We start from the raw sequence: 15,033 nt of genomic DNA, 5'->3' as shown, positions 1-15,033 counted from the left end.
AGTAGAACAAATAGTTGAAACTAGTTAAATATTAGAAGCTAAATTCTGCCTGAAAGTGAGCTGACTTTAATGGGGTAAGACAAAGCTAAGAGAAGTTGTTGTATTTCACTTTATCAACAGTGTAGACAGAGAAAATACAACAATAACAAAAATAGCATAAAATACTAATTATTATTATAAAATGTTAATAATAATAATTTAATGTTTCTGATGTAACTGAAGCATAGTCCAGCACATGGAAAAACCTAAAGAGAGAGAGAGAGAGAGAGAGAGGGAGGGAAGGAGGAAGGAAGGAAGGAAGGAAGGAAGGAAGGAAGGAAGGAAGGAAGGAAGGAAGGAAGGAAGGAAGGAAGGAAGGAAGGAAGGAAGGAAGGAAGGAAGGAAGGAAGGAAGGAAGGAAGGAAGGAAGGAAGGAAGGAAGGAAGGAAGGAAGGAAGGAAGGAAGGAAGGAAGGAAGGAAGGAAGGAAGGAAGGAAGGAAGGAAGGAAGGAAGGAAGGAAGGAAGGAAGGAAGGAAGGAAGGAAGGAAGGAAGGAAGTGTCGGAAGGAAGTGTCGGAAGGAAGTGTCGGAAGGAAGTGTCGGAAGGAAGTGTCGGAAGGAAGTGTCGGAAGGAAGTGTCGGAAGGAAGGAAGGAAGGAAGGAAGGAAGGAAGGAAGGAAGGAAGGAAGGAAGGAAGGAAGGAAGGAAGGAAGGAAGGAAGGAAGGAAGGAAGGAAGGAAGGAAGGAAGGAAGGAAGGAAGGAAGGAAGGAAGGAAGGAAGGAAGGAAGGAAGGAAGGACTAGTTCAGTTGTTATATGACTTACTGGTATATATTAACACATTTTGCATACTGAGTTCTCCAACTCCTCCAAGGCAAGGTTCCCAGGCGTGTGAGGAACACACTGGGAAAGACTGAGTGCTGGGATAGCACAGATCTGAAACACCCACACTAAGAGAGTAACCAGGAAATGACACTCCTGAGAGAGGAACCAGTAGGGTTCAGATTTCCTTAAGCTGCATTTGACTCCACTCCCCAAACATGGTGATTCCCACTACCCTGCTCAAAACCTTAAGGGGCAGGGCTAAGGAGAACCACAAGGTCCAAGGCTGTGGATGGAACTGTGACTGTGCTCGGTGGTCAGGAGACACCCAATGGTGAGAACAGTTCTCTGTGTGTATCTAGTACTTTAAATATATGGAAAGTGAAAAGGGTGCAGTAAGGCAGTAGAGTCAAATGATGTGTCTGGGAACACTGGATGTTACAGAACCAGTGACTTTTGACTGGAGCATACTTGCTTTTCTTTCTTGTCACTTTTTGCTATAATCAGCACAGTCTAGTCTTAATAAACACTGTGGCAGTAAGAGGATTCAGATCTCACTGTCAGGTCCTGAGGGCACTACCCAGCCTCACTACTGCCCAGCACCCTGGAGCTGTCCCCATCCTGCCTAAAGTCCAAGACCCTATTTCAGTCTTCCAGAGCCATCAGTCACTGCCCCAGCAACACCACAGCAGGGCCAGTCTCCAGTTGTGTCCATCCTTTTTTCCAGGATGCCTGGGCTATGGCTGCCCTATTCCTGGCTAGGGGTGGGACGAGCCCAGGTACCAGTTTCTGCTCTCTGGCCAGGTTACTGTGTTGGGATCCCACACCCTGTCCCTCAGGAAGCAGCTGTCCTTCACTGCTCCCTGGCACTCACATGGAAATGAGGAATCACATAACCCTTCATGTTGATTTCCTTGTTTATTTTCTTGAAGCTAAATGAAGTAGGCCTAAACATTATCTGTGTCAACCACTGGACATTCAGAGGAGAAGGAATAATGCCAGAATATTCCTGCCAAATTTAGTAAAAGAGCTCTTTTGTGTGATGCCTACCAAACCCTGAAAAGCAAGCTGATAACAGATCCCATTCATTAATAGAGATGACATGTTTTTGCTTTTTATTACTCATTCCACAAGAACAAGTGCTTCAATAAAAGCAGAAACAGTGTGGAAGAAAAACAGGTATCAGAATTAATAAGAAAGTAATAGTTTAAATTAAAATTATGGATTCACTGAGAAAATAAAACAGAGCCCAGCTAGTCCAGAAACACAGTAAGAACAAGAGAATACATACTGAATAATGACAAATATCCATGCTAAAAATTTGGTGGTAACAATAGAAACATTTTCCTTAGATCAAATCATGACACAGAATCCCACTGTGCCCAAGCATCCCTGCACAGAGCTCCAGTGGGAATGCACGTAACTGCAGACAGCAACACCCATGGCAGTGAGTTCAGCAATCTGCTCACACAGGACTTTGTACAAGCTCTGACACGTGGTAATCTACAACTGACAGCAAATGATGAGGAAGGGGTAGAGACCGGGCAGTTCAAGCGATCTCTTACTGCAATTTCATCAGAGTATTAATGTCATTCATATGTGGTCTGTCAGGAGCTGAGGACTCACTGAAGAGCATTTGCTTCCTAAGATTAACACACATATCCTACAAGGCTGTGTGTGAGGTGTTGCAAAGCCAAGACAACATTTTAACTCGTGTATAGTGCCACCTGGGGAGAGGGAAACTTAAGATGGTGGGACAAGAAACAAGGCTCAAATTAAAGCAGCACCAAACAGAAGTCACTTTTTTTTTTTTTTTTTGGACTAGGAAGTGATACACATTGTCTGTTCTGACTGGGAGAAAACCCTGAGATATGGAAGCAGCTCTTGGAAGATAGGATGCTGCTATACAGGCTGAGCATCCATCTCAGAGCTTTCAGAACATCAATGTAGCTTACAGTAAGAAGGTTTAAGTTCAGCTTTTATCAGAGACTGTGGGCTTGCCCTAGAACAAAGGGTGCTTATGATCCAATCATGCATGACAAGTGCAGACTGAAGGTGATGCTTGAGTCAAAGTACCCAAGTTTTGTAGGGCACTAGTTTTGGAAAATATCTCCTCTGCAGCAGAGGTTATTGCTGACAGTTTCTTATTTGGAGAAGCCTTTTCCTCCAGCAGTTCTCCTGCAAGGATTTGGAGCTGAGTGATATCTAAGAGTTATTTTTAAATCCTGAGGCATAACTCCAAACACAGATATTTCTTATGCCAAGATAAGCAGAAAGGGATTTGACTGCATTATCTAGAACAGTCACTTGTAATAAGTGAGGAACAAAATCAGAACCTGATAAAAGACTACACCATTTTGCCAGGTAATACATATCTCATAAGACCCAGTAAGTACAGTCATAACCTTAGTCAATAACCTAAGTGGAGGGGTGTGCTGCATTTGTCTGGGAAGTTCTGATCACATTAGACAACATAGAGTCAAATATAGTTGCACAGAAGAATGTTTTTCGTTGCTCACCATACACTTTCACTGAATTTTTTCCTTTGTGGCCAAAGGATGCAGGACCCAAGTTTGCATTGTTTCTCAGCTGGTACAGAGTTTTGAGCCTATGGCATCCAAATAATTTCTTCAGGTTCGTGGCCACTAACACCTTACAAAAATCATGGTTTCTTGAAGAAAGTTACCAAAATCGTATGGCTTGTGAGATGAGCCAAATAATGTTATTTTCCAGCTGTTATGCAGTTTTTCCATGCTGAACTGTTGGCAGTAACAGAGGGCTGTTGCCTTGGTTACACGTTTCCAAACTTTTCTGCATAACAAACACTTCATATGGATGGTCCACTGTATTTAGTGGAATACACATGCTCTAAATATGCTGATAGAGTTTCTTTGCAGCTCCTGCAGTTGCTCTGTAGCCAAGATAGCAGCAAAATCTTGGTTCTGTTCTAGTATGAATATATGCATTTTAGCTGATTCAGGCCTTCTGAACAAGCTGCACATGCCTGCTGACAAGTCACAGTGTGCACACATCCTTAAGATAGTGCAAACATCTCAACATCTCCAACAACTCAGGGTGGACCAATCACAAGGGCTAAAACAATCAATGGTCGGTCCAGGCTTAGCAGATTCTCTCAGCTGGTTCAAAAGCCAGCACTGCCTTTACTCTGAGTGATACTGGAAGAATCTATAATGAGTGTGAAATCTGTCTTTATGTAAAAAGCTTCTGCAGAGTTTAAAAACTTCCATTCCACCAAGCTTTTTCCATTGAAAATGCTTCAGTATGACACCAATGCAAGTGGAGCTGTGGCCTGAGGGCATTTGTCACTGCTGAGAACAGCGTGGAATATTTCACTGTTGTTATGCACTGGACTAAACTGGGGTGGGAGGAGGAGAAAAATGGATGGAGAGAAATGCTGCCAAAGTATCAAAATATTGTTAAAATAAAAGATGCTCAACTGTCCTTTAAGGCTATGGTGGGAAAGGTGAGGAAAACAATTTTAATTTGCTCTAAAGAAAGCTTAAGTTCAGTATTAGGAAAGAAAGACTAAAAGAAATTGCCTAGGCAAGGTGCAAAATTTCAACAACTGGAATATTTTAATAGTGATGAGGACAAACTTTTTCCAGTAATGATGTAAATCTATTTGATTTTAAGTCATCATTTACAAACATCTATAAAGTGAACGTTTGTTTGCAAAAACAGTATCATATCAGCCCTGTTATAAAGCACCCACACATTACTGACACCAGTAATGCTTACACAGATGTACCTCCTTCTGGATTTTCAGTTACCCTAGACACAAAAAATAAAAATCACATAAAAGAGAACCAAACACAAATTAAAGTTAGCAAATATTTAAAGCAGTAACTCCTGTGACCTAAGTGGACATCACAGCACAGCTCACAAGATCATTTGAACAAAGAGCAAAGCATTCAAGCAACACAAGTCCATGGATTACTAAAAATCAGAAAAAGTTTTGTTAATTTTGTTTTAATACTTTACCTAGCTTGGACCTTTGTAATCATTAGTTCATGTGAGTTATTATGCTGTACATGTCAAGACATCAAAGACTTTAAGGTTTCATCCTGCAGAGACTGTTGTGGCAGTAGAAGAAGCCACAAAAAATTCCACTGTGTAACAGCAAAATTTCAAGGGCACAACTACAAACAGGAAGACTACTTTTTATCTATGTCCATTGCTGTAATATTTTATAATGAGGAAGCAATTATCTTACTGTACTGCACTGGGGGCTCTAGACAATGACACAGGTTTCTCCAGGCTCTTATCAATCCATGTCAATGTGTCAACCAAAGTACAATGAGGCATATTATGACATATTCCAAAATTAAGAAAAAAGTGATTAAATCTGGTATCTGAAGCAGAACATTTTTGAAGGGGAATGATACACTGACAGCCCTTGAATTGCCTACAAATGAAGTAATATCATAAATGTCTAAGACAAAGAAAGCCAAAAGGGTTGAATCTGAAATCAAGGCTGAATATGTAAAAAATGTAATAAAATTTTCAAACCAAAGACTATTTAAAGAGTCTGCCATGAAGACATAATTAGCTCAGACTAATCCAAAATTAGATTCTACTTATAGGAATCCTCCATCCTTTAGAAAAGTATATAAAAGTCTGTAGACCAATTAAAAGATCCAAGCCTTGCTTCAAACTGTCACTAATTACTATCTCTCCACCCATCTTCTTCTCTCCTGAAATAGGAGATATTCAAAATGTCTTTGAATATATACTCATTATTTTACATATCATCTATTAAATCTATGCAGCAAATGTACTCTTCATCTCTCTGCAGTCTGAGTTCTGTGAGCTTTCTTGTAAACTGGAAGATATCAGAGATTACACTAAAAATATTGATCTGTTTAGTGTTAGAAAAGCTATTGATTATGTGGTGGAGTGAGCTTATATAAGCATAAATTGACCTTGCAGTGTGTTTTATTTGTGTTTCAGCTGGGGTTCACTGCAGTTCACAGATGTGATAAGCAATACTGTTAGATGGGTTACAGTGTAGTTTGCAACAAAACTAATCTCTTCAAGAAGTGGTATTCTATTATCTGCAGGAATGTTTAACACACTTTTGAGAAGAGATATTAAAGTGGGAAAAGGGTAATAGAGGTCAAGTGGAATAAAAAGGAAGATGGAAAATAACAGGACAAGGAAAATGGTGGATCTTTTATCTCTTCTTTTCAAGAAGCCATGTTCTTTTTTTAAAGTAGTAATGTTCCTTTAAAAATGAAAAAAAATTAAAATATTTTGGTTGGGGGCAGCATTCTGCCAGCTAGACTGCAGTGTAACATCAGGAATTTTAAAGCTGTGTTTTACACCTGGGAATATCCTTCTCTCTTCATTATGAGATGCAAATCAGGTTTGTCTGGAATGGTCTTTGCATGGGGAGAGGACCCAGTACCCACAGCTCACACTTTCAGGGTGATGTCACTCCTGAAGTGCTATTGCACTGTTTGATAGGCTTCAAGCTCAGACAGCCCAGAAATACAATGCTCAGAGGCTTCTCTGAAACACAGCATGTGCTCAGCCTTTCTCCCCTCATTTTGAAGCCTGTTTTAAATATTTTGTAGCTTTCTGCAAAAGCTGCAGTCGCAACTATTTTGAAAACCTGCAGATTATTGGATACCATTGGTGTATGCCCCAAATGAGAGCAAATTAAGCTTGTAAGTCTGTAAAGCAGACAGATGTGGAGGTGTAAAAAACAATTACAGCTTGCACTTAGCTGGGCTCCGTAATGTGTTGCAGTAATGAAGTATTTCTTTAAAGCGGAAAACCTTTGAAGAATACTGATATAATAATTAATATTCAGGTTACCTAGGGAACTTGAGACTCTGCTGACTGTAGCTAGAAGATCCTTTGCAGAAAAAGCTACCCAGCACAGTTTTTTTGTTCCCTAGACCTTTAAGGATAATGCTTCCAGGCAGCTGTGAGATTATTTCCCCCACTTTTCCAAGTTTCTACCAAGTTTCTCCCTTACAGACAAGAAATCCTACCACTTGTTCTGTCTAAAAAAAGTTAGAGCTGATGTATCTGAAAAGGGAGGAAGAATTCAGGTGGGCTTGTAAAAAAGGCATAATGAGGAGATGCTAGATGACTGAAGAGCCATAAAGAACAAAATAAATTTTTAAAAGGTCAAGAGAAGATTAATTTTATAAGGGAAAAGTCAGAATAAAAGAATAGTTTTCTATATGTCCCTAGAAATAAATGTTGGAGAAGACTCCAAAAATCACTGTTAGTAGGATGCTACTTGCACCACTCTTTTAACAATGACTGACAAATACTACTGTTGGGGCACAATAAATCTGAACTAGATTTCAAGAGCAATGAACCAAGTGCTTGCACTTGCTCCTCTGAGGGCAGCCTATGTCTGACAATGCTGATGTCATCACTATTGACACCAAAATAAGTGAAATGCCAGAAGATTGGTTCCCTGACAAAGTCTGGAAAAAAATCAACCACAAAAGAGTGACTGTAAATATGGGAGGTATTAAAGAGAACATCATGGCTTGTACTTGCTTCCTTATTCTTCTAGATTTTGAGAAATGCATGTGTAAACATCACGTAGCCATCAAGAACCAGTGAGCGCTGCCAGAGAGCAACCTAGCCAAGAGCATGTGAGCCAGCACAGCAGAGCAGCTTCAGAGGGAGCCACTTGGGAAAGGGCAGCCCTCTGACAACAATGGACACATTTTGCACAGCTGCATGACAAAGCTGAGCCAGGTAGTAGAGTGTCAGCCAGGACTCTGCTCTCCAATAGTGAATTGGCAAAAAAACTGTAGTTTATATTAGACATGGCCATCAGCTGTAACCCTTCTGCCAAATAAAAAGACAAGTATTTCTTTCCTCAACTGCACTTCTAATTTATATTCTTTTATTTGGCCTGGATCTGCTGGGAGAGCAGCTTATGATGTGAATGGATGTGTACTCCTTGGCACACAGTGTTGCCTTCTAGGAACACAGGAGTTACTGGCTTAGATCACATATTCCTTCACTCCACTAGCAGCACAGTGGAAGCCAGCAGTAAAAGCTGCAAAGGAAAACACAGGAAAGCTTCTCTGAAAAACTAACTACCCAGGAGAAGCTTTCCTTGAACCTTATTAATTAGAGGTTAGTGTATGCCCTGAAGCATAAGACATTAAATCCCTTATAAATATGCATGCCTGCTCTTCAGAACTTCAGGAAAATAGAGAGATGTCAAAAAATTGACACCGCGCCTGAGAAGCATCTAAGCATTCACTGCATTTAACAGATGGACAAACAGGAAAAGAAGTCAAGCAGCTTCTCTGCAGTCTTGTGAGCAGGCAGACTTCTGGTGGCACTGCCAGGTGAATAATGTGACACAGCTTCAAGTTTCTCCTGCTGAAGGTGGCTGGTTGTAGTACCCAATTTCTGCTGCACAGCCCCTCAGAGATTAATTTCCTCTTCTGCAAATGGGTGTGTTTATCTACTACTCAATGAGATTTTCAGACTGTAAAATATTTGTATTACACAGCTATTACTGACACAAGGATAAGTCAAAAAAAGAAAGAGATCTACTGCCCAGCAAATATTAATTCATTTATTTCACTACAACTCTAGAACTTTTTCACCCCCATAGTTCCATTAATGTATCATTTTTCAGCTGAAGTGCCCTTCAAAGCTAGTTGGAGGCTTAAGTCTGATAAATAAGCCTGGAAGTTCTGTAAGCATGGAGATTTAGCCAGCAAATTTTAAATAAAATCTGGTTTGCTTTTTAACATCTTTTTATTTTAAAGACTCCATTGACCACCTGCTAAGAGCCTTGAAAATCTCCAGCATGGTCATGTATTAAGGACAACTGTAAAATTTTAATATACTATTTCCAAAAAACAATAGAGAAGACTGAGAATGAAAAAAGAAAGGAAAGACTTATGCAAAAGCACCCATCTTTTGTAAAATAATAATTCATGATGCCATGAATTATTATACACCAAAGCACCAGTCCTTAGTCATGGAAATCTTTGATGGCATCAAATCAGATGAAATGTCAGAAACAGAATACATAGTACTGTCATTAGAATTGCAGCATGGGTTATGTACATATGAACCAGCTAATACTCCAGCTAGTTTGGATGTTAAAAACCAAGAAAACCGTAACAGCACAGCCCTTGAATGTTGATTCAGTAACAAGTTTGTCCAGCCTGTGCTGAACCATGGATTTTAAAAGATGGTTTTCTGCTTGGTATATGAGCTAAATTAAAGTTAATAAGATCACCTCAATGTACATAGAGTCCACACTTTTTGGTGGCTTAGTGCATCCAACAGTTTTTTCTTTTGAATTTTTCCAGTTTGATCATTGGTTGCATAACCTACCTTGACTACTTAGGACCCAGACTCCTTGCTGGAAACCAAAGACAGCATGAGGAATAGCAAGCATCCTGTATTTAAACTCCAGTCTTACATGATGTTTTGGATGCTTGATTCCCATAGGCCTAGAAGATGTAGAAGGTGGCCCAGTGGAGGGGAGATTGTTTAAGCAATAAATGAAGAAGTCAGGCTGGACAAAGGAGTGGCTACAGTGCCACTGATCCAAACACCCAGTACAGCAGAAGCAGTAGCAAATAGCTGGTATGTGGTGGCTGGTCCATTTGGAAGGAAGAGAAGTTTAAAAAAAAATAGATTGGAAAACAAAAAGTTCAAATGTAGCAGGGTGAAGAGCAGGTGAGAGCAGCTTCATCTCCCATCAACTCTGTGCAAGACACTTGCCTGTTCTGAGATGGAATGGGCTGCTTTACAGCTCCTTGTCATGCTGATAGCTCTGTGCACAGCTGAGGCCTGCCTGAGTCAACACAGTGTCTTTAACTCTGTGTATACTCCTACCTCAGCTTTGGGAAACACCATTAGTCAGCTGTGATACACAGCAAACACGGCAATTTATGGTGCACAAAACCCTTCACCCTGTCCCCCAGCACCCCAAAACTGCTTCTTCCAAAGGGATCATGCTGAGCATGTGGATATTAGGCTCTCAATGCTAGTTAACTCCAAAGAGTTGGAAGATAAGTCCATTTATTTGTTTTTAACAATCATGACAGAATCTTTAATTATGATCTATGTAAAAATGTAAAACAAGAGAGCTTTTTTCCCTGGAGAAAACAGGGATGGCACAGTGAAGCTGTTCTTTAAAACCAGCATGATTTCCAAATGAGAGTTTAGTCTTTTCAGAGCCCACCATCCCTACTGAGCATGTCCTTCTGTGCCATCTCAAAGAAGGACAGACGGAATCACGTGCTGTCATGCTCAGGGGCCATGACATGCAGTGACAAACCTAATGAGTGCCTTGGGCACTTCTGCAACACAGGTAATAGTCTTGGGGTAAGGAACACACTGCTTCATTATAGCCTTTTATCAGAGTGCCAGTTCAAATGGACAAAATAACATTATCAGTACTTTAACACTGTAGGCTTTATGTCAGAAATATTTCAATTCATTCTACTTAAGTTAGTTTACCACTCATTATTGTGAATATAAATGAAATTACTTATGTAGTTATTTTATTCTACTCAGTTTGAATAGTTAAATTCCACCAAACAAGAAGAGCCCAGCATCAAAAAGTTGATAGAAATTACTACAAGCAATACAAAATTATCTGTTTAAAAGGGAATATTTAAATTTACGGCGTGTTAGAAAAATCTAGGGTAAACAGTTTTTCTTAATGAGACAATGAAAATTACCTGAATTTTGTAGATTCTTCTGGTTTCCTTACCCAGGTGCAGTTCTGCAGTTTTGTGACTATGTGAAGATAATAATCTTCTGAGTATCTAAAAAAGGAAACAACATCAAACACTAGAATATATATGTATGTATATTTAGAAACAGTCTCTAAAAACATTCAAAGGATGCATTTATTAATAATAATGTGTATGGTGCATATATAATAGATTGCTTTTAGAACTCCATGACCTATTTTATTTTTGTAATTTGTAACAGCACTATCCTCATTTAACTAGCATGGCCTATTAAACATCTCTTCTTACTACTGGTGTCCTAATGAACTTCAGAAAGTTTCAAAAGTGCCTTTGTTTCAAACTCACATAACTAACCATAAATATTTTGAAACTATTAGAAATCATCTCAAGTGTAAAATTCTAAAATAATATAAATAATTCTCTTGTACTTAGTGGTTTAAACCATAAAGTGTTTTGAAAAGTGGCTCTTCCTGGCCAAGATAAAACATAACATTTCTTATGCCTGTTCTTTCATTTACTTAATAGAATCTCCAAAGCTCAATCATCTAAAGACATTAGACCAATATTTACAGATGTAATTTTTCCTTTAAACTGTCTGTAAAATAAAACTATCTGCTATTTTACATGATCCAGAACTTTGGTTACATTGCTACATATAACCAAAAAACTCTCTGCTCTTGAAAATCCATTCAAGAGATTTAAATTTGTTCACAAGCTAAATACTTTGTAACATGCAAGTCAAAAGAATTAAACCTTTTTTGGCTTTTATGTCCAATGTTACTGTTTCTCCCATTTGTGCCTGGATTATAATACAGGCTTTTAAAAACAATAACTGACTTAAGGTAACTGGAGGAATAGGAAGAAAAGACGGTATGGATGTCATGACTAAAATTCTATAGGACCCAAGTCTCCATACAAGATCTAACTTGTATTATTTTAACAAAAATAGCTTAGTGTCGATCCAAACGTTCATGAGTTTATTCAAGCTGTCACTTAGAAGTGTCTATTTTGAACAGTTTTACAAGAGTTGGGATGGCAACTTGACTTGTTTTTAAGTGGAGCATGAGAATTGATAAAAAGCAACATAAAAAAAATGTCTGGTGGTTGCAGTAGAGGCCAATTATCTGAAAGCCTCCTTCTCTCTGTTCCACGTTTGAAATAAACAGATTGCTCCATAAAAGTACTGCAATTGCTAAAGGTAACACACTGATCCTACCCCAAGTAAAATCACGTCCAATTTCCACACAGAAAAATAAATTAGAATTTTAAGAGGAATTTGCATTAAAACTGGTCTCTGGCTCAAGTTTGCACCTGTGACAATATGTACAAAATTTCATCCTCCACACTTAGAAAACTTTTAATGGAACTAGAAGATTATAACTAAAGTGATTCTACTGAGCCCTCACAACTCAAGAGAATTCAATCAGCAGAAGCAGGAAAAGAAAAAAACTAGTTTCATTGCAGTTGTAGCTGATCTGACCTGGTCCAGCACATTCTTCCTCCTTCCAGTCCAACTGCCTTGTGCCACTATGGGTACTTACCTGACTCCACCCCTGTTTTTCTTTTGTCAGGTTCTGCACTTGTTAAATGCTTTCATAGGCCACTTTTACTACCAGGGCAAAAAAAAAAAAATCCAGAAGGGCAAGGATATGAACATACATTTTCTTCTTATTGTGTTAAACCAGACAAGAAAGATTCCATCTAAGACCACAGCGAGTATAAGCAGAGTGATGGAAATGGACAAACAGGGATCAAGGCCCTTCTATTTGGCAGCTGCCTGCTGGTATGTTACCAGCCTTGGAACTGCAGCCATAGAAAATGGAACTACCTTCCTGCTGAAGCTGATCCCTAAATTGAGTCACTATGTGGACAGACAAGGGTCAGTAGGAGTGGAGGGCAGGGAGGGTTTGTGGGGTGAACGTGAGAAAAAAGCACAAAACCCAAATAGCCAATTCTGATGTTGAGTAACTCATCTGGTTTCATTCCTTAATATAAACAAGAAATCACTCTTAGATGCTTGGACTTACAAAAAAATTTCAGAAATTAATAGCATAACAGACCACAAAGAGTTACTTACACTATAGCTATCCAGGAGAAAAAAAATATAGCAAAAGCAAATTCTAGCCTAAAGACATTGATAAGATGAAGATAAGAGTCAGAAATGAAATGAGAAATTACCATCTATTCAGAAAGAAACTGCATTGACTGACAATTTTTTAGTAAGTTACAGGGAAACATTTGGTAGGGAGAAGAATAAAAGCATAATCCACAATGCCAGTCCCAAGATCTCATAGGAAACATAGGCCGTCTCTGTCAGAAACTGTAAGGGCCCTCTCATACCTGTAACAGAAAATGCACTTTGGGTAAAGCACCAATTACAAAGCAAGAACACTGCAGCCTTTCCACAGCTGTCTCTACTGGACGGAATTGCTCTTGCTCAGAGCTATCCAAGCTCCCCAGCTCACACAGAAAAGCTCCATTTCCAGGTCTTTACAAGTCAGAACACCAACTCTGCTCACCCTATGCATCCAGTTTAGCTCCTCTTGTGACCTACAAGGACACTCTGGTCTGTCAGAAGTTGTCTTTACCAGCTGGCACAGTGCCACAGGCAGCACAGACATCCCAGCACACTGTCCTGGGGGACAGGAGCTCCCAACTGTGGCAGTTCTGCAAGGCATCTGCTCACACCAGTAAAAGGTTTCTATCAAATGAACTGTAATACAGACAGCATTCCTAGAAATAACTTTTTAAAGACTCAACATGAAGCTCTGGGATTTGCTGCAGCTGGGTTTACAGCCCAGAAAACTTTGTTTTCTTCCCAGAAAGCTAATTTTAGCATTTCCTGCTTTAAAGGAGGCCTGGGGACTCACTTCTCCAAACAAATCAGTTCAGGCTATCAGGGAATCATTTCATGACTCTGCTGTAACCCAGACAGTCATCTTCGCCACTCTTCCATTTCAAAGAGCTGGCACATTACATAGATTTCCACTGGCACCTAGGAGCCTACAGCACATATTCACTGATGCTAAAAGGGTTTTATTATTGAGATAAAAAAGAAAGGCTCAGGTAAATTGAGTTATAAAAATACTTGGACAACACAATGATTACAGTGCTGAGAAGAGTGAATGAATGAAACATGGGGTCTTTTTGTCCTGTTTTTGTCTGCCACCTGCACCACAACCATTATAATAATTTGCTGTCCTAGGAAACTCACTTATACTATATGAGCCTGACTGACAAATAACACCTGGATGACTTTTTCTTTTTCCCCCAGAGTATTTGTCAGGTAAGAAGTGACCTACTGTGTTAACTGCGCTGGCTAAGGTTGCTATGCACATTCGAAGCACTGACAAAGTATTAGTATCTTCTAATTTTTGGAAGATATCTAAAGGAAAACAGCAAGGACAAATTGTAGAGACAGCATGGAGACAACAGGTAAAATGTCAGAACAGACAGATGCAAAATAAGGGGAGGCTCTGTTTTGCCTCTGGACATTTTAACATTACCAAAAAAATATCAGTTTTATAAGCCCTCAGGAGATTTTACACAGGGGTTGCTCTAGAATAAAAATGGAAAACTGCTAGCAAAACTCAGCACTTCAGGCTCTTTGTCACCACCAGCACATACTTGCTATAATAATAACAACAACTTCCCACTTACATAGCATTTCTTACTATTAAATCATTTGACAAGCTTTAAATTAGTAAATTTTTTTTCTCTTTCTTCCAGTTTAAGAGGCAGGAGTGTCCAGAATATCCCTCCAAGGCTAGAACTGTAATATAAAGCATTTATGTGCCACACCCATGGGTCACAGCTTGAAAAAGCAACAAAATCCCTGCAGCCCCTCTCAGTGAAGGTCAATGGCTGCAATATTCATGGCAAAAGGCAATCCCTTGCTCCTTTTCTTTCCCAAGCATCTGTTTCTCTTCCTACCTACCCAGTTCATCTTCTGCCTCATTAAATGGTACAACCCCTTTCTCTTTAACCATGGAATAAAAGTCTTGTACTTTGTAAAGTTTCTCCCATAATCTCAGCTCCAAAATGTTCTCAATGAACATTTGAAGAGCTCATCTCCAAAGACTGCAAAACTTTGCAATGTGTGGCATAAACAACTGCATTTATATTGCTGCAAGTGGATTTTGAAAGCAATACAGTGACCACTTTTCCTCCTCTTGGTGTTAATCACTTAAGTTTTAAGTCAACTGCATTATTTTACCTCTGCCAGTCTGTGTTCCAGCTCTCACTATCAGTGCATCAGTAACATAGTGGTCTAGCACCCTTCAAAAGAATAAAAACTTCAATGATAGTGTTGCTTAAAAAAGTGGAATAGTGATGGGAAAAGAGATTGTAAAGAAGGGGGGAAAAAAAATGAATAAATAAATAAAGAAGTAATAATAAGACCAAAGAAGAAATGCTGGAAATATGATAATTTAAAGAGACGTGAAAGGTCTTGAAATGCAATAAAAAAGTGAGGAGGGGGCAGAAAAGACAGAGTATGTTTT

The 15,033-nt window shown here is 39.2% G+C and overlaps 1 protein-coding gene across 1 annotated transcript in view; it reads right to left on the bottom strand.

Moving 5' to 3' along the window:
- ST8SIA6 (ST8 alpha-N-acetyl-neuraminide alpha-2,8-sialyltransferase 6) overlaps positions 1 to 15,033 on the bottom strand; it is a 45,398-nt gene that overhangs the window by 19,881 nt on the left and 10,484 nt on the right. Inside the window, exon 4 of the mRNA XM_059475331.1 lies at positions 10,517 to 10,603. Within this exon, the coding sequence (XP_059331314.1) occupies positions 10,517 to 10,603 (87 nt within the window). The remainder of the gene's footprint in view (positions 1 to 10,516; positions 10,604 to 15,033) is intronic.

The sequence above is a fragment of the Ammospiza nelsoni genome, chromosome 1 (genome assembly GCF_027579445.1).
Source record: "Ammospiza nelsoni isolate bAmmNel1 chromosome 1, bAmmNel1.pri, whole genome shotgun sequence".
In the NCBI taxonomy this organism is placed as follows: domain Eukaryota; kingdom Metazoa; phylum Chordata; class Aves; order Passeriformes; family Passerellidae; genus Ammospiza; species Ammospiza nelsoni.
This window is presented reverse-complemented; position numbering and strand designations above follow the sequence as displayed.